This window comes from Nilaparvata lugens, chromosome 3, assembly GCF_014356525.2.
Source record: "Nilaparvata lugens isolate BPH chromosome 3, ASM1435652v1, whole genome shotgun sequence".
In the NCBI taxonomy this organism is placed as follows: Eukaryota; Metazoa; Arthropoda; class Insecta; order Hemiptera; family Delphacidae; genus Nilaparvata; species Nilaparvata lugens.
Genome location: NC_052506.1, coordinates 82,392,096 through 82,412,065, shown reverse-complemented (window position 1 = coordinate 82,412,065; position 19,970 = coordinate 82,392,096). Strand labels below are relative to the sequence as shown.

The following is a 19,970-nucleotide window of genomic DNA, read 5'->3' as shown; positions in this document are numbered from 1 at the left end:
AGCCGTATTTTACAGATAGATGATATAGATATTTAGAATAATAATTATTGTTTTTTTTCTGATTGTCACATCTTTGTACAGTTTTTGTGTTTTGGTGAAATAAATTGAATTGAATTGAATTGAATAATGTGGTCCTTTCTCTAAGCGTGCTGTTCTGTGTTGCGGGTACTGAAGATGAACTATCTGGTTTCTAGTATTGTAACTATGATGGATATGACTCTCTATCAATATCTTCTCGTTTTTCTTTGCCATAGTTGCAATTTCGAGAAAGTACAATGCAGGAACTGTTAAAATTCGAAGTCTTCTGAAAGAGTTTTTACAAGGCAAGTTGTTGACAATTCTGAGGGCTTTTTATGCTTTTTAAAGACAGAGTTAAGATTATTTTTTCCACTCCACCAGAACATTATGCTGTATCGAATTATCGACATTAAATAACCATGGAAGACATTCAATAGTGTTTTTGTTCCAACTAAATTCTTCAGTACTTTCAACGAGCAGCAGACACTTGAGAGTTTGTTCAGAATGTGATCCACTTGAGACAGTTTCTGATTCTGACTCCCAAAAAGCAGACTTCATCCTGAACAGTCTCATCCATCTATGTGGTGCGTTCAGTGAGAGCAGCAACATGCAAGTCACTACGTGTTTCAGTGGCTCTTTTCAAGTTTTGGTTTTCAGCACACATGTATGATTCGACTTGCACTTGCACATATACGTTTTCTCTATTCCTAAACTTACCTGAAATGTAAATTTTATGTTTTGTATTGATAGGTCATGCCGATGCGGCGATGCAAACAGCGCTCTATTTGAAGAACTACAGCGACATTCTGAATACAGAGGACATCTACTGCCTGTTGGCTCTAGCCAGTTCGGCCTGTCGAGCATTCGGCACCTGTTCGAGGGCGTTCATGAGGCTGGAAAGCCTCGACAATGTTAGTAGGCCTGTCACACATTGTAGTAATTTCACTATATCAACTTTTTGGTTAGGGTGGCTCTTAATTTTATCTAGAAATAAAAACCCAAGTACCGTTTTTGAAAAAAATTTAACTTGCAACATGTATAAACACTAATGCCATTTTCAAGTCCGGATCCTGTAGTTTTGCCTATCGGTGGAGGGCCACTAGACTATAATACTACCCGTTCAAAAACATACAACATTTTTGAAAATGCATCTTTCCATAAGCAGCTGATGCTCTTTTGTATCTTCTCAAAAGCAACGTGTTGCATCCGAAAAGATACACAAGGAGATTTAATGTATAAATATCAGAGACCGAGCTTCGCTCTGGAGTACAAAAGCATAAACAATTTATTATGAAAGAAGAAATTATAATAACATTCATACAGAAATGCTCTATCTAATCACAGTAAATTGAGATTAATTCCCAGAGTAATGCAAAAATTTCCCTCACAAAGTCCTAGTCAGGATTGAAAATAGCCCGGCTTTTTTGCAACCGGCACTAAGTACCTGATTGAATGATTACAAAAGTTCAACAGCTGAGTCATAATTTTGACACAGTCCCACACACATGAACTCACTCACTCACTTCATCACCAACAGACGACGAAATAATTATTATCAGCTGTTTTTCAAAGGATGAATCATAATTATCATTTTAATGTCCTTCAGCGAGTTTTCCCAGGGATGATACCTAGTGCAATCCTATCTTTATATTATAAACCTACTAAGTTCTGAATTTCGTGAGAATCGTTAGAGCCGTTTTCGAGATCCGGTTCGTTCGTTTCCGTGTCCAGGTCAGACCACTTATTATTTAAACCATAACATAAATTTAACAAAGCATTAACAATATCAATAAAGTGAGTAGAAAAATTTATAAACCAGTCTATATACTGGATTTCCAGTGTGTAGCCACCTTTACGGCTTTGTAATTGGCTGTTATCAAATCATCAGGAGTGCATGTCACTTGAAGTATCCCGCAGACCATTAAATGCTCCGGATCCTGTCTCACTCCACACTCACATAGAGCGTTCCTGCCAGGAAGTATTCCCCATTTCAACATATTGGATCGAGATCCGGTGAAATACAAACATATAAACATCGGGCAGCATTCAGTCAGTATATCTTTGAGAGCTGTATAAAATTTACCATGACTGTCAACACTCTTAAGTTCGTCCGTCAAACAGTTGAAAATTCTGAGCCCAGCAAAATTTGGTCCCCCCTCCAAGAGCGAAAGTCAATGAGTGGGGTACTGGAGGGTAAACATTTTATGTCTTGTGGGGTATCTGTGTGAAATGTTATCCTCCATGAATTTCTGCTTATTAATGTGAACAAAAGATGCAATATCCAAAAAATAAAGGGCTGGAATTGTTAATAATTTGAGTTTTTTGAAAATTGGCCTACATGAAACCTTAGATTCGGCTCCCTCAATAACCCTGATTGCTTTCTTTTGCTTACGGAACATATTCTGAAGGTTTGTCTGGTTGCTGCCCCAGAATAAGATAATGTATCTGATGTGAGACATGAAATAGCCATGATAGACAGTTAGTGCTGTTTTTCTATTTGCCACTCTGACTATTGTTTTCAAGGCAAAAATAGCACGGGACAATTTCACATCCAATGCTTTTACGTGGCTATCCCACTTAAAATTTCCCTGCAGGTCAACACCAAGAAATCTAATCATCTCAGCAGCGCAACATTCCTCTCCTGTTGTTGAGTAAAGAGTATGTGCGAGACTTCCAGAGCCCCCAGTAGAAAATTTGAGATGATGGGTTTTCTTCAAATTTAACTTTAGAAGATTACAGCTGAACCAATGGCTAAGCTGGTTAAGAGCCTGTACTTATTTCCGCTGGACTTCATCATCATCTTCACCCTTCACAATCACAGTGGTATCATCTGCATAGAGAATAAAGTCAGAGCTAATACTATGAGGGAGGTCATTAATAAAAATATTGAAAAGTACAGGACCCAAGATCGACCCCTGAGCAACCCCACATAGATTTCTTTTACACTCAGATGTTTCTACCCCACCACATCCGTTTGTAAGTCTGACTGCCTGAAATCTCCCCGAGAGATATGAATTGAAAAACCTGGCTGCTTTTCCCGTAAATCCATAAAATTCTAACTTTTTCAGCAACAATTCATGGTCGACCATGTCGAAGGCCCGGGAGAGGTCACAGAAGAGGCCAATGGCACCCTGAGACCCATCCATATACAGCGAAGACCATCGGTCGAGCTCGTGCGCATCCGTTCCATTGGTGGACTGACGCGCTATTGAAACAAATAGAAGCTTTCAGAGCTGTACTGATCAGTAGCCCGATCGCAACATAACCAATTTGCTGACACCTCTGCCCGACAATCAGCTGATATTGAATTGAATAGCATAATGAATGAATTCAATTATAGTGTCATATTTAAATTCGGAGTATTTCTATACATTTCTTCAATCATTTCTAAATTTTTTATTGAAAAAATCATATATTATTAATATTATCTGCATTTATTTGATCCGTAGCTTAAAGTGACTGCAAGTATTCCCAATGGTGATACAAGCTCGAAATAACTCATCAAAATTTCTGATGGGCATTCTGAAGTAGTTGAAAAATGTATCTTCACCCCAAGCAATGATGTATAATATATAATGGTACTAAATTCCCTTTGAAATGCTCTTTGGGCGACCATCGGGTGAACTTTATATCTACGTCTTTTAATCTTCCGTTTACGAAGATAATAAGCTGCAATTAAACAATCTGTAAAAGCGGCCATTTTGTAAGTCAGAAAAAACTGATGTATGGTCAGGATGGTGCATACGCACTGACGGTCGGTCGAGCTCCGAATGTGTAAAACTGATTCATCGATGCGTACGGTCAGGATGGTACATACGCTCTGACGGTCGGTGGAGCTCTGTAACCGGTCTAAGGTACAGGTGTATGATGATAAGCTTTCATCAGTCGATTAAAAGTGAAATACGCGTGTTCGTGGCGTTCAGGTCTGTATGCACCTTTAGATGACGAAGCACTCAATAAAAAAAGAGAAATCAATTATTATAATTTTTTGTTGTGATTTCAGATCCGGGAATCTAAGAGAGAGGAGTACGCAGACATTGCTATTCAAATATTCACAAAGCATGCCCCGCGTGACTTCCGAACCAACCAAGCAGAGTGCAGTTCGTGTGCTACGTTCATCTCTCTCTGGTAAGTATCCTCTACTCGACTGTCTCAATTAGAGCCGTAACCACAGAATAGGTACAGAATGGAAACTGTCAATCAAACGCCTATCTAACCAATGCTTTTTACATGGCGCAAACACTAGACACGTCACGTGACCTTAGGAAGTTCCAATCCTGGTCTTCTGATTGGCTCGTGGCAGTGAACTAGATCAATTGATCCGGATCATTAAAGTGATCCGAACCTCCCATCAATACTATTACAATGCGGCGCTTCCTAACAAGATGGCGGATTTTTGCGCCATGGTACTAGCCGAGTTTCCATACTGTATGTATACTGTCATAGCCACCTCTAATACAAGGCCCTGTCCTACGATATTGCAACGTCGCAGTATAGGCCTAGAATCTAATACATGATTGGCGGAAAAGATCAGCTGGTATTTTTTAAAAATTTTTTCACCAATCATGTATTAGATTCTAGGCCAACACTGCGACGTTGCAATATCGTAGGCCGGGGACTTGTATTAGAGGTGGCTATGATACTGTGCCGTAACTGCTTAAACTGAATTGAATCAGCTGGTGGGGCTTTTTCTAGTAGTGAAACATTTGCCAAATTTAAAGTGATGACAGTACGTCAAATTTATATAAAGAAACTTCTCTATTATGCATGGATGAGGAAGGATGAATTTACAGTGAATAATAACGTTTCTATGTATAACCTGAGAGTTACATCTCATAACATTTATAATATCAACTATTCAGATTTGACAATAGTGCGAAGACAATTGGGGTATCTTAGCTCAAAAATAATAAATATCTTGCCAAATGCATTGTCAGAATATCTTTCTAATAGGGGCAGACAGAGGATGGAACAGATAAATAAGTGGGTGATACAAAAATTTTTCTTCGACATCAGTCAAATATTATAGTTACTAGTAATTTATTGTTAACTTCGATTTTTGTAGCTTTGATTATTAGTAAATAAATTTTTATATTGTCTAATCAGCTGATACTCTCACTCAGCGGTCAGGTTTTGCCCTTGCTGGGTGGTGCCATGTAATTTTAATTTATTTGTAAAATAGCATAATATTATAATCTAGAATATTTCTTTTGTAAGTTTTTTTTATTTTGTATTTGTTTTTATGGGCAATAAAGATGTTTAAAAAAAACTCAAAATGAACCGCATTATAACAAACTATAGTGAGGTCCACGTTATAATGGCAGTGTTTGTTTAGCAATGGTATTGCTATCCTTGTCTATCATTCAACAAAGCGGATAGCACTATCTTTTTCTCGCTTTGCTCTGTTGCTAGATCGTCTTTTAACAATGTAGAATTAATAAAATCAATTAACAAAATATTACACCTCAATTATGAAAAAACATTATGAAATTATTGAAAAATATAATTTCTTACTTGATAAAATATAATTGATTAATTCAGAAGAGAATGAACAGTTAATATTACATGAATAAATCTGCTACCGTCTATAGAAGGCATTGACATGACAGAGGATACAGAGAGGATGGCCTTCCCTGCCTTTATAACATTAACCTTACTATAGGATTGATATGAATTTTAATTAGTTTGAAATGAAATTTCGTTTGAACTGGCACTATACAAACGGCACTCTATCATTTATTTTCAAATTATTGATTGACCGAGCGAAGTGAGGATTAAGATTCAAGTCGACGGTTTTGCATTTCTCTTTATGTTTATATTTATGTTCCGCATTTACAGCGAAACGTAGCAATAGATTTTCATGAAATTTGACAGGTATGTTCCTTTTTGAATTGGGCGTCGACGTATACATTCGGTTTTTTGAAATTTTGCATTTTAAGGATAATACAAAAGGAAAAGGAGTCTCCTTTGAACGCCAATATTACCGTAAAAATCAGACTTTAATACTATTATATTATGGACTATAATACTACCCGTTCAAAAACATCGAACATCTTGAAAATGTATCTTTCCATCAATGTTGTCTACTAACTTTGTATTTTCATAAGCTGAGACCATGATTCTAGTTTGGAGTTTAGAGTTATTGATAGAAAACATTTTTTTCACATTTTTCTTTTTTAACCTGATGATTAAAATTGCAAAAAATATTATTGAAAATAAATTGATTTCTAAAATCATGAAAAGTGAGAAATGAAGTTTGTAGGAAATCAGCATTATGGTAGTTATTTTGTTCATTTCAACACACCGTTTTTTCGCCAACACGACAACACAGAATGTTCTCTGATGGGTTGATTGGATTGGCGTATCGACGGCAGCCAGACCTGATAACAGCGCTCACACTCACATTTCGGGACGACACGTCACGGTACGATAGGACAGAAAGCTCTATGTTTATTTAGGGTTTTTTTCTAAACATTTTAAATTGATAAATTATTTATTAATTTTTGAGAAAATATAACAACAGGTCAATGTAACTTACTGAGCGCGAGGTCTACTGTTAACAGAACTACTAGTAATATTATGATTACAAATATGGGTAAACAGGCCAAGATGTTTCTTTTCTAAATTTAATGTTATAAAAAGCCAAGAGGAAATGATTATAGTGAGATAAACTTTGGACCGTCAGCATTGCTTATGAATAATATCAATGCTTATCATTCGACTATTCCTGACAGTTTGAAGTGAATATCTCTGTAGACTACTCTACTCATAAATTCGTTTTTAAAAAACGTGTGTTTCAGTTTTTGAATCAATAAATATTTTTAAACTCAAAAGAAAACTAATATGAGAACTGTTGAAATTATTGAATACTAGCAGGTAACCCGTTCTTCACAAGGGTCTATTTTAAAACTTGACAAACTGAAAACTTGACGTTATGAAATCTTGAAGAATTGAAAATAGGCCAATAACCATCCCCGGCTGATTAAGAATCGATATGCAAAACTTGAAGTTAATCAGTCCAGTAGTTCAGACGTGATGATGCGTCAAACATAATTTTCCTATCCCGTACGTGTATAAGCCAGTTATTTACTTTATTATAGTATAGATTATTACGCAATATCATATCAGAGTGAGTGTTTCAAAGAGCTTCCACTTGGTGTCGAATTGAATAGTCATCAAACTTCTTCACTATGAAGAGATAGCAGACCTCGTATGTCTTCAGCGTTATTGTCCTGTCACCAGCTGGCTCAGATCTTTGTTTATAAGTAGACTTGAGATGCGCGTGAACACTAGCGTCAGGTGATCAATTCTCATAACGGCAAGGAAAGTTGTGTGACTGCGCCACACCAGATTGCAAAATTTGTCAAGTGCAGCTTAACAAAAGTTTGTGTTTTTACTTTCCTTGCCCTATTACCATAGGTAAGGAAAGTATTGCTTTCCGAAAAAAATTAAGGTACCCCAATTTCTAAATTTCTATACGTTTCAAGGTCTCCTGAGTCCAAAAAAGTGGGTTTTGGTGGCTATTGGTCTGTGTGTGTGTGTGTGTGTGTGTGTGTGTGTGTGTGTGTGTGTGTGTGTGTGTGTGTGTGTGTGTGTGTGTGTGTGTGTGTGTGTGTGTGTGTGTGTGTGTGTGTGTGTGTATGAGTGTATGTGTATGGGTGTATGTGCGTCTGTGTACACGATGTCTCATCTCCCAATTAACGGAATAACTTGAAATTTGGAACTTAAGGTCCTTACACTATAAGGATCCGACACGAACAATTTCGATTAAATGCAATTCAATATGGCGGCTAAAATGGCAAAAATGTTGTCAAAAACAGGGTTCTTCGCGATTTTCTCGAAAACGGCTCCAACGATTTTGATCAAATTCATACCTAAAATAGTCATTGATAAGCTCTATCAACTACCACAAGTCCCATATCTGTAAAAATTTCAAGAGCTGCGCCTCATCTATGCAAAGTTTGATTTTAGATTCCCAATTATCAGGCTTCAGATACAATTTAAACAAAAAAAATCAAGTGGAAAAGATTGAGCATGAAAATCTCTACAATTAATGTTCAGTAACATTTCCAACTAAAATTTGAAAATACGCTCGAAATTCGAGAAAATTTAATTATCCAATTGAAACTGTTGGCAACTGTTGATTCTATTAAATGATTCACTATGAAGATATAGCAGACCTCGTATGTCTCCAGCGTTATTGTCCTGTAACCAGCTGGCTTAGATCTTTGTTTATAAGTAGAGTTGAGATGCGCCTGAACACTAGCGTCAGGTGATCAATTCTCATAACGGCAAGGAATGTTGTGTGAGTGCGCCACTCCAGATTGCAAAATTTGTCAAGTGCAGCTTAACAAAAGTTTGTGTTTTTTAAGTGTAGCTCAGGAGTGTTGTAATGCAAAAGTAATGCATGTTTCTGAATGTCTCAGCTCCCTTCTACTATAGAGAAAAGATAACATAATAAGATATACCATGGTATAGGTCGCTTATGTTCCAAATTTCATGCCGTTTTTTTGTGAACCCAAGCCGGTTACTGTCAATAATCATTACTGTGTTGTTGGGGTGAGAGTGTAAGAACGGCACAGTATAAGAAACTTCCAGCAACACATACCTTTACCAAAAACAACTACTAGGACTATCGGCTTGAGTTAACAGTGAAATTTGCAACATTAACGCCCTAAACCATGGGATATCTTATTTTTCAATTATCAGTGATTCGAGAGTAATATTTTTGTTTTCTATCCAGCTTCTCAACCGTCAAAATTTAAAATTATTAGTTGCTGTTGTTTTTGAGTGAAAATGGACTAAATGCCAGAAAATTGAAAACATAAACTTATTTCTAAATTTTTAAATATTATCTAAATTTGGGAGAGAAATAGTACAAGGAGTATCCTCAGTTTTTCTCTCTCATTCAGTGCTTTCTTGTAAAAATAAAAGTAATAAATAATATCTTCTAATACTATATTTTCTCTCTGCTTCGCCCTACCTTCGCCGCTCCACTCTTACACATTTGAATGCATTACTTTCCAGCACTCCAAGCTACGGCTACTTGCACACACACCAATTTTGGACGGCCGGTAAAAAACCTGTTAGGTAGCAAAATTTTAACCGATTTTTGGACGGTCGATTTTTTACCGCCTGATTAAGGCAATATTCTAGTAATGGTATATTCACACTAAGTTCAGATTACGGAATTTTTATTTGATAATAAATTATTGGTAATTAGAATGAATTATGACTTGTATATTTTGAAAAGATGCTTGAAGTGAAAATGGGTCTATAGTTATTTTTTTGAGATTTGTCGCCATTTTTGTAAAGTGGAAAGACGCTATTTTAAAACCGTCTGGGAAGATACCCTGTTTCAGGTTGTTGTTTAATATTCTAGCCATATGAATGGTAAAAAGTGATTAGGACGAATAGAATGTAAAATCTAGGAAACTACTTATCAAATGCGTTTTTTTCTGTATCCTCTAGATCCTCAAAATCATTTTTGAGAGTGCAGCAAACTTCTCTCTATGTATCCCTGGTGAGATTTCGGTCTTTAAATGTTTCCAAAGTCTTATCCTACAACACAGGTCTTGCTTCCACTAACGATATAAGGATATCATTATCTATGTCACCCATTTCAAACGTCATTACCTCGCACTATCAAAAGAGCAGAGCAGTCGACTGGAATGGAGGATGGTGTAGCGAGAACTGGCAAGGACGGTCGGAGAAAAATCGGTGTGTGTGCAAGCTTGTATTTAGTCATTTACGCCACTGTATCGCCGGCACATCGCCGGCACCGGTGGTACGCAGTGGCAGTGGCCGGCTGCTCATCGGCATTTTACCGGTGCCGATCAGCGGTCGGCGTGTGTGCCAGGTCCCGTTCTCGCCTGCGCGCCACTATTGGAATTTGAAATCGGTGTGTGTGCAAGTACCCTACCTCCTCCACTACCCTATATCACAAACATGAACACACATTTTCTTCTGAAAAATTATGAAAGATGTACTTTTGTTGTTTTTACAGGACAGGTACATGTGGTCGTTGTGATACCAGATACCCGGCATGCATAGCCACGGGACGGACAATAACGGACGTCACTTCGGCGTGGTCCTGTCAAGCCTGTATGCACAGTGCCTTCTACAAGGAGATCAGCAAGTTCAGTAATTGTCCGCTCTGTCACGTGCCTGTGCAACTCTAGCCAGCCGACCCCAATTGCTCGATTGGAAAGTGACCGGTTTTCCACTTCTTCAAACAACGGCAAACATATTTTAGAAATCTATAAAATAAAAGTATTTATTATTTTACAAAGGCGACTTTCTAGAAGTATTTTAAGCCTAGGTGATGATGATTGTATGAATGATAATACAATGAAGGTAGAGTTATGAATGAATCAAAATTTAGGTTATGCTATCCACTTGAATTGATTTGAGTCCACTTTTCAGTCCAGAAATAAATAAACCCTTTTTTGAAAAGTTCTAAATATAAAATATCAAATTAAAAACACAAAAAATGGTACCATGATGTTATTTTATAATAAGATAAGTAACCCTGAATACATACATCTTCTATAAAATAAATTCAATATTTAAAGTGCCTCTTTGATAAGTGGTTAGAATGTGACTGCTCATTAGCGTGACCTTTTCAATGTTCTATTTCTATTCAGCTATTTTGCGTTCAACTATTATTCGTAGCTTCATTATGTTTGTTAATTCTCTGTCAGTTTCTTATCTTTACAATATTCATATTTATTGTGTTACTTCATTTGTAATTTATTGAACAATTTCTGTAATTGTATGGCATGAGCTCAAAGTAAGTTATATGATGAAATGTAGGAGTTTGCTAAATGATATCTAATTGTCTTGATAAATGAAATGAAATTTTTTCTATTGACCATTGTATTTTGTAAAATGAAGTGAATTTCCAATTGAATACCAAAGGAAATAACATTTATTATTATTGTTGTTATTATACTGTAGCAAGTTGATAAAATGTGTGTTCTGTAAAGTTGAATGAAACATATCTGGAATATATACCCTACTCGTAATTTTTTATTTAAAAACTTGAACGTTTTTTATTTAAATCTTGAAAGGTTTGTATCTTCTCTGACCTTTCCACTTTTTACCCCAGTATTAAATTCAATTCATTGATACAACATGAATGATTCAGGGCGGTATCTCAGATTTTACAGTTGTGTTGTGAGTGATGTTGTGGTACTTTTCCATAATGAAAACACAAATTGAAATTGTCAACCACTTTTTATTATTATAAAATATTATAATATACACAGAACCTGGTTTCGTGACTTTTTATCTTCGCCACAAGAGCCACAAGATGTGCTGGTAAAGCCATGAAACAGGTTCTGTGTATATTATAATATTTTATAATAATAAAAAGTGGTTGACAATTTCAATTTGTGTTTTCATTATCTCAGATTTCGTTGAAATTTGCACCATAGCAAGAGCTCGACCTTGGAAATGTGGAGGCCCATTTAAGGGTGACCCCTAACCTAACAAATCAAATCAAATTGGTTTTTATTATACATGATTTCAGGGTACAAATATTCATATCATACAGCAACGTTACATCTTCTGCAACTAAACAATCATAAATAAAACTTACAGTTGAACTTAAATAATTAATCATTATAACTAAATCTAACTGCTATTTATCGTAGCTTTGTGGTATTCAGGAGGTCCTGATTGTATGCAGATGACAGTGATGTCACAACCTTGTTATTCTACAACAACAGTATTCAACAGGTGGAGTTAGCTGCTCCTTGCATAATTAATATAAAAAATGAACTTTGACAATACACAGCGCTGCTGGTGACGATTTTGCCAAACTTCTCAACTTTGCAATGCTTCTGCGCTTGCGCACGCATTTCGCGAGGCATCCGATGACCTATGTATAGGTTATGTTTACTTTTTATTTAGTTTACCTTATTGAGGTTATGAGGTTAAAATACTATTACAATCAAGTTTTTACATTACCGTACTGTTTTTGAATTTTCATGTTTTACTTTCCAATGTGAATCAAAATGTTTCTAAACACATTAAAATTGTACAATCGAACTTCATATTTTAGAAATCTTTCATATATTCAGGGACAATCACCGGAGCCAAAAATTCGAGAATACTTTTACTATATTGATCATCAAGGAATGGTAAGAGTAACTATGATAAAACAACTTTAATATAATATAAGTTGGCTGAGATAGAGGTAGTTCAATGGAAGTTTTGTATCCTGGGCACCCGCATCCTGACGAGCTTGAGGTTAGTCGCGCAGTAAACATAAACATCTACCTCTTCCTCACTACGCATTACGCAAGCGCTCATAGCAGATAACAAACGGCAGGAAAAACAATAAGTATCTGTGTTACTTTGTGATTCCTCCATGTGTATCGCCTCACTATGCAATGCTCCCTTTACCTTTGTTGTATGGGGGTGAAACATGGAATGGGACCTATGAGACTCTAAAGGCGTCTCTACACTAAAAAGATGGCTGGATTTCAACTCCCTTGGTTTAAATATTAAAAAAACAAAGTATATTGCTTTTTCGAGGAGTATTGCTGGAAGAGAAGAAACGAACTGTGTACTTAAACTGCACATTAATTGTGAGAATTTTAACAATAATTTAGCTGCATGTAACTGCCCTGAAATATAAAAAACCAGCCACATCAAATACCTAGGTATAATTATTGATGAAGGATTTAAATGGAAAAGACACATTGATTATTTGTGTGAGCGATTAAAGTTTGTATCCTATAACTTCTATAAATTGCGGTCGCCATACTCCAGATACCAATGTTAAAAATAGTTTACTTTGCAATTGTACAGTCCCTACTGCAATATGGATTAGTGGTTTGGGGGGGAGCATTCAACTCTCATCTATTAGCTCTATTTGTAATACAAAAAATGATTATAAAAACAATACTAAATAGACCCATGATATACCCTTCTATTCAAGCCTTCAATGAAATTAAAGTGATGACAATCCGCCAGCTGTATGTATTGAACGTCTTTAAATACTTTCAGAGTAACAAAAATATATTTTTTTAAATAAATAATGAACATCAACGAACCAAATAAAATATAAATAAAATGACTCAGATCTGACAATCATCCGTAAGCAGCTTATTTATATAGCACCAAAAATAATCAATAAATTACCTTCAGATCTCATTGAATTTCCATGTATCAAAACTGTCCCTAATAACATAAGAGATTCGATTTCCCAGAATTTTTATTTTGATTTGAATATTTTGTGATTTTTTTCGTATAGTAATTGCGATCTGCCAAGATTTTTTTTTTTAATTTGAATATTTTCTGTTTTTTTCGTATAAGTATTACGATTTGCCAGAATTTTTATTCCAATTTGAATTTTTTGCTATTTTTTTTCGTATGGGAATTACGATTTGCCAGAACTTTTTATTTTCAATTTAAATATTTTGTGAATTTTTTTTTTGTTTTTTATAAGAATATTATGATTTTCCCTCTTCCCATTTACCATGAAATGCGTTCTATATACCCTGTTTACACTGTATTTATGGATCACTATTTTATGAATAAGTGAGTACCATAGTTATATAGTATATTAAGATACTCGAGATAATTTTTAAATTTTTTTGTTGTGAATTTTGTTTCGATTCTTCGTTTCATAATTTACTCTCTCTCTCTCTCTCTCCAATGGCGCTACAGCCCAAATCGGGCTCTGGCCTCAACCAAAATACGCCTCCATCCATTTCTATCTAACACCGCTCTCTTCCATCCCCTTAATTGTAACATTTCATTAGCATCCTTTTGCACTCTATCCTCCCATCGCTCCCTTGGTCTCCCTACAGGTCGTCTTCCTCCAGGCTGACCAACTAACACTTTCCTTGGCACTCGTGTTTCAGGCATTCTTTGCACATGCCCTGCCCATCGGAGGCGCATCAATTTTATGTGGGCCGATAATTGGGGCTCTGCATAAAGCTCTTTCAATTCAGCATTCGTACGTATGCGCCATTGTCCATCCTCGCAAACCGGTCCATAGATTCTTCTCAGAATTTTTCTCTCAAACACATCCAAGATACCCGCTGTTCTGGTCCAAGCTTCACTACCGTAGCAAACCACCGTTCTTATTATACTCTTATAGAGCTTTATTTTGCATATACGGTGTACATTTTTATTCTTGAGTATGCTCAGTAATGAGAAAAATGTGCGATTGGCGGCAAGGATACGTTTTTGAATTTTTTCATAATTTACTATTCTGTAAAAATATTTGCTTCTGTGCTAAATCAATTTAAATCAGGTTAAGCGTATTATAATTTCATCTCCTACTCCCACTGGCGAACAAGAGTCATCTTATGCCAGTGGTTTTTCACTTACCGTTTATTATTATTACACTTTGGTTGGATTGTATTGTCATGTTGAGCTTTGTTTGATTCATGTACCTATATGTAGTTATGAGTGTGGAATAAATAAATTTGAAATTTACCTTCACCTCCTACCTGTGATGATTCCCCTCCCCCGGTCATTGAACTGAAGACGAATCAATTAAGTAAGTAAGCTTCCTCACGATGTGCTTACCCTCAAGGTTGTCACATACACAGCTACATGTAGCTAAGAATAGATTTTTGGAAGACGTAGCCGTCCTATCTCTCAATTTTAAATCCACGCTACGAATTTGTCCCGTTCACACCAGCGTAGCATAACTTTTGATATTGGGAGATACGACGGCTACGTATTCCTGGCTACACGGAGATGGATGTGTGAAGATCTTTAAGGTAATAGAACTCTACGTTCTACCTTCTCACTAGCCTATGTGCTTACCTAAAGAGTAATCGCATAAGGAGGAGGTCAAAGTAGAGGGAGCATTGCAAAGTGTAGAGGTGAGGGTTGAAGTCAAGATAGAGTTATTTGGAGCATCGCATTTAAAGAAGGAATAAACCGCTGCTTTCTTTCTCCTATAGGCCCTGTACACATGACGGCGTTAGACGCCGCGTTGGGAAATTGTGATACCGTACACATGAGGGCGTTGATCGCGCGTTCACGTTCCAATTGTTTGTTTGTTTTTAAAGCTTCCCAGAGACTCTAATCAGAGTATAGGAATTGTCAAAAATTTATAATACATACAGTATTACATAAAAAGAAGAAAAAAAAATCACACAAAGGAACCTTCTCTAGTCTCTACACACAAACTCTTCTGTGGTATAGAATACTCCAAGCATCAAAAAACTTTTTAAATCCTTCTCAAAAACATTGACATCTTCACAATTTTTCAAGTGAGTAGGAAGCTTTCTAATAAATTTAAGGCCCATATATGTAGGTTTCTTCTCAAAAAGAGCTGTTCTGTGATACAGTGAAGCATAGTCTCCTCTATTTCTAGTATTGTATCCATGCGAATCAGCATTTCTAGTCATTGTCTGTCTTCTAACATGCATAATCACCTCATAGATATAAATAGAGGGAACGGTTAGTATGCCTAATTCTTTAAAGTGGTTCCTACAGGACTCTAAAGGCATAATACCTTTGATCGCTCCAACAGCTTTTTTTTGGAGCTTGAACACCCTCTCCAAATTCTGGCACGACCCACCCCACACAATAATGGCATAGCGGATGTGTGACATTATGAGTGAGTGGTAGACTGCCATTGTGAGTTTGGTATCATTCAATTGGGAAATTGTGATACCGTACACATGAGGGCGTTGATCGCGCGTTCACGTTCCAATGCCCAGTAACTCGAAGCGCGCTGCAAACGCGGCGGTTGATGTGGAGACTACAAGCAACGCGTTTTGTCGACGTTGATTCAAAACGCGCGTTTGCATGTGTACGATCCCATTGTTTCTATGTATGTGTCCAACGCGCGTTTGACAAACGAGCGTTAAACGCGGCGTTTTACGTCGTCATGTGTATAGGGCCTTAGAGCTGATGAAGCCAAATTTTCCAAGATATCAATATTTTTACTTTCCTTGCCCTATTACCATAGGTAAGGAAAGTATTGCTTTCCGAAAAATATTAAGTTATCCCAATTTCTATACGTTTCAAGTTCCCGTGAGTCCAAAAAAGTGGTTTTTGGGTATTGGTCTGTATGTGTGTGTGTGTATGAGTGTATGTGCGTCTGTGTACACGATATCTCATCTCCCAATTGACTTGAAATTGATCATTCCAAACGGAATGACTTGAAATTTGGAACGTAAGGTCCTTACAATATAAGGATCTGACACGAACAATTTCGATCAAATGCGATTCAAAATGGCAGCTGAAATGGCGAAAATGTTGTCAAAAACAGGGTTTTTTGCGATTCTCTCGAAAACGGCTCCAACGATTTTGATTTAAGTTATACTTAAAATAGTCATCGATAAGTTCTATCAACTGCCACAAGTCCCATATCTGTAAAAATTCCAGGAGCACCACCCCATCTATGCAAAGTTTGATTTTAGATTCTCAATTATCAGGCTTCAGATACAATTTAAACAAAACATTTAGAGTGGAAAAGATTGAGCATGAGAATCTCTACAATTAATGTCTTGTAACATTTTCACCTAGAATTAAAAATAAACTCGAAATTCGAGAAAATGTGGTTATCCAATTGCAAACTGTTTGCAACTGTTGATTCTATTAAATGATTCACTATGAAGAGATAGCAGACCTCGTGTGTCTCCAGCGTTATTGCCCTGTCACCAGCTGGCTCAAATCTTTGAATAGTAGACTTGAGATGCGCGGGAACACTAGCGTCACGTGATAAATTTTCATAACGGCAAGGAAAGTTGTGTGAGTGCGCCACACCAGATTTTTTGTCTTGAACCGACCAGTCTGAGAAGAAGCTCAATAGACTGTTCGAAAACTAACTTGGGTGTCTTCAAAAGCGGTCATGCGAGGCCTCCTTTAAATTCACTTCAACTGCCACCCATCTCGATCTTATGTTTCAAAGTCTGACCTAATGACGCAATCTATACAGCAAGTGCTGGTCATGGATGGAGAAAACTGAATTACTGAATAGGTAACCCGCGCGGTAAACCTCTACCTAGACCTCCTCACCATGCAGCAGGCGTGTAATGTTTGTATTACATTGAAACAAGTTATTTTTCAATAAGTTTTAATAATGATTGGGATTCTTAATAAAGGTACTTTTAAGAAAGTAATAATAATATTCGTATGGCTTCTATTGGTGGGCAGTCCCTGGCGGAAGTTTTACCTCGCCTGAATATATCATTTAAGCCGTCAATGGACCTTACGACTGTCATACTTTAGCCGGGACCGACAATTAACGTGCCCATTCGATAAAAAAGTCAATTCGTATGGCTTTTGTTGGTGGGGAGTCCCTTGCGGGAAGCTACCACCGCCTGAATATATAATTTAAGCCGTCAATGGGCCTTACGACTGTAATACTTCAGCCCGGACCGACAATTAACGTGCCCATCCGATAACACGTGAGTGGATCTGGTTAAAAAACTTTTGGTATTGAGAGGGTTTGAACCCGGGATCTCTATGCTGCTACGCAAGCACTCTATCCACTAGAGCACGGATCACTCCTGCCCATCCGATAGCAAAGTGGAAGTGAAAGTTGTCGTACTATGATTCAGAATCATTATTTGCATACTCTTGAAGGTTCTTCACATTCTAAATTAGAGCTTTCAAATTATTTCATTCAGTAAAAGAACAAATGTACGTTCAAATTCATTTATTTATCATTAAAGTAATTACCAATAATAATTTATTTTCCAAAATAACATTGAATAAGAAAACTTACAATTATTTAAATTTTGCAATACAATTAAATCAAATAAGTTTTTCACAATGGAACAAAACGAATTTTACTTGTTGGCCTAGCCAGCAAGAAAAACCTGAGCGCCTGCTGCGAGATCAAAACTGAAAATTAACTTTCACATTTGTGGAAACAAATAAAAAAAGTTATATTGCTAACTTCGGTTTTACCACAAAGTACAATATATTATTATGTTTTGTACATTTCTACATCTGAGGAAAGTTCAATTAAAAGAAAAATATACTTGGATGGGGTTTTTACTGTTTAACATTTACTTTTACAAAATTTAGTCATTTTTCCTTGTTGAGTTACTACAAGTATTGAAATAAAACATAGGGTACTTGAGGTTTTTATTTCATTTCACTTGTACAGGAATATAGTAATATTAATTTGTTCCAAGCTGCAAAACAATGATTCCACATCATTTTTTTGTTTCTAGTTGTTCCTTGATGACTCCAAGATGAAGAACTTCACGTCGTGCTTCAAAGAGAAGAAATTCCTCGAGTTCTTCTTCAGCCGACTGAGGCCGAACAAAACCGGTCGCTACGAGGCCGAATTTCCATTTGTGTCGTTGTGTGGACCGGAGCGAAACTTTGTCCGGTGTGATGACAAGCCGATCGTGTTCACAAAACTGGTGAAAACAGACGATAACAAAGACATACTATTCTACGCACATTCGGATCTGTTGAGGTTCTCATTTGAACCGGCCAAACTCTGCATGGTGCCTGAGACCGGTCGGGTCTACCATCCTTCTCCACCGAAAACTCACCCCATTGGTCTGGTCCGTTCCAAGCTAGCCATTGAACTTAGTCAGCATTTTCGATTTGAAAATGGCGAGGACAAACCTCCCACTCAGTTTGAATGGGAGGGCAACGTTTACCAACTGATAACGAGTGGTACAAAAATATTCTGTAATAGGCTATATATTTATATTTTATCAATGGAAACCAATCTTGTCATTTGTTGTAATGATTGACGCCATAGAAACTAAGTGCTCAAATACAAAAACGTAAGGTATTTAATCTATATATACATTTTTTATGAATTTTACACGACGTGCAGTCAATTATTCTAAGTAAATAAGCAAAACTGACTGGAGTACTTTCGTTCATTTTCAACAGTGAACGCTTTCTGTTCGAAATCACTCCACCCAGTAAGTGAAAAAATTTGCTTATTCAGTTTAGTTGACTGCACGTTGTATAAAATACACAAAAAAGTGTGCTAATACATCGCAGCTCCAATTGGATTTGAGAAACCATCGTCATAATTTTTTTGTCTCAAGTCTGTGATTTGAAACTCTGTTACTTCATATTTCTTGACTCCAATAAGTATAGTCCAGTCACCAGGTACTTTTTGCTGAAAAAAACCACGAATACACTCATTTTTACGTCTGGAGTATTGGGAAGCTTAAAAACAAAATATGACCTTCCAGCACTGTAGCTTTTTCAGGGTTCCCCAAAAACCTCGGATTTTCTGTTATTTTTCAAAGTTTTTGATTTCAGCCAAACGGACAAAAAAATAATTCGCCTTTTTTCCGATAATAAAATGAAATAAATCAGAGCTCTCTAACTTCATCATGATCCTATCCTATAGGGTTGTGTGGCAGAGAGGAACTGGAGTCCTAACTCCGCCCTTAAAGGCAATCAATCTACGGTGATTCTTGCTGATCATCACTTAAAAAATTTCTAAATGGTGTCCAGTGATCAAATATCAGTGAGTGTTGTAGGTCTTATCTATAATTTTTCAACAAGAGTCTCTCAAAAGGAGACTCCTTTGCCTCCTCCACGAATTTTTATCAGTGATTTTGCGTAGCCATCCATAGTTTGAAGTATTTGGAAATGCTCGGAATAGTATCTTACGTCACAGGGATGGGAAGGAGCCTTTTGCAGTCGAGAATGATGTTTCTAGTCGAGGCGTTAGCCAAGACTAGAATTTCACTCGAGCACTGTTAAAGACATTCACGTCCAACTAACGTATACTATTTTTTGTCATAACAATCTAAAGAAGAATTATTGAAAAATATAAAACATTACCTGCTTGTGCTGAAGTCACTACATGCATTCTATAAACATAACCTAGTTTACAAATTCCGAATCAGGAATTTTGCTTGTTGGCCTAGCCAGCAAGAAAAACCTGAGCGCCTGCTGCGAGATCAAAACTGAAAATTAACTTTCACATTTGTGGAAACAAATAAAAAAAGTTATATTGCTAACTTCGGTTTTAC

The 19,970-nt window shown here is 36.6% G+C and overlaps 2 protein-coding genes across 2 annotated transcripts in view; both read left to right on the top strand.

Annotated features, from left to right (window-relative positions):
- Positions 1–11,038, top strand: part of LOC111043285 (WD repeat-containing protein 35) — a 99,516-nt gene extending 88,478 nt beyond the window's left edge. Inside the window, exons 22-24 of the mRNA XM_039422917.1 lie at positions 769–929; positions 4,022–4,146; positions 10,025–11,038. Coding sequence (XP_039278851.1) covers positions 769–929; positions 4,022–4,146; positions 10,025–10,199 — 461 coding nt within the window. The 3' untranslated portion in view covers positions 10,200–11,038. The remainder of the gene's footprint in view (positions 1–768; positions 930–4,021; positions 4,147–10,024) is intronic.
- Positions 11,039–11,905: 867 nt separating this feature from the next.
- LOC111043291 (UPF0598 protein CG30010-like) lies at positions 11,906–19,459 on the top strand. The gene is given in 3 exon segments (XM_039424799.1): positions 11,906–12,164; positions 18,186–18,627; positions 18,630–19,459. Coding segments are annotated over 3 exon segments (600 nt in total). The 5' UTR covers positions 11,906–12,038; the 3' UTR covers positions 18,662–19,459.
- Positions 19,460–19,970: the final 511 nt, after the last annotated feature.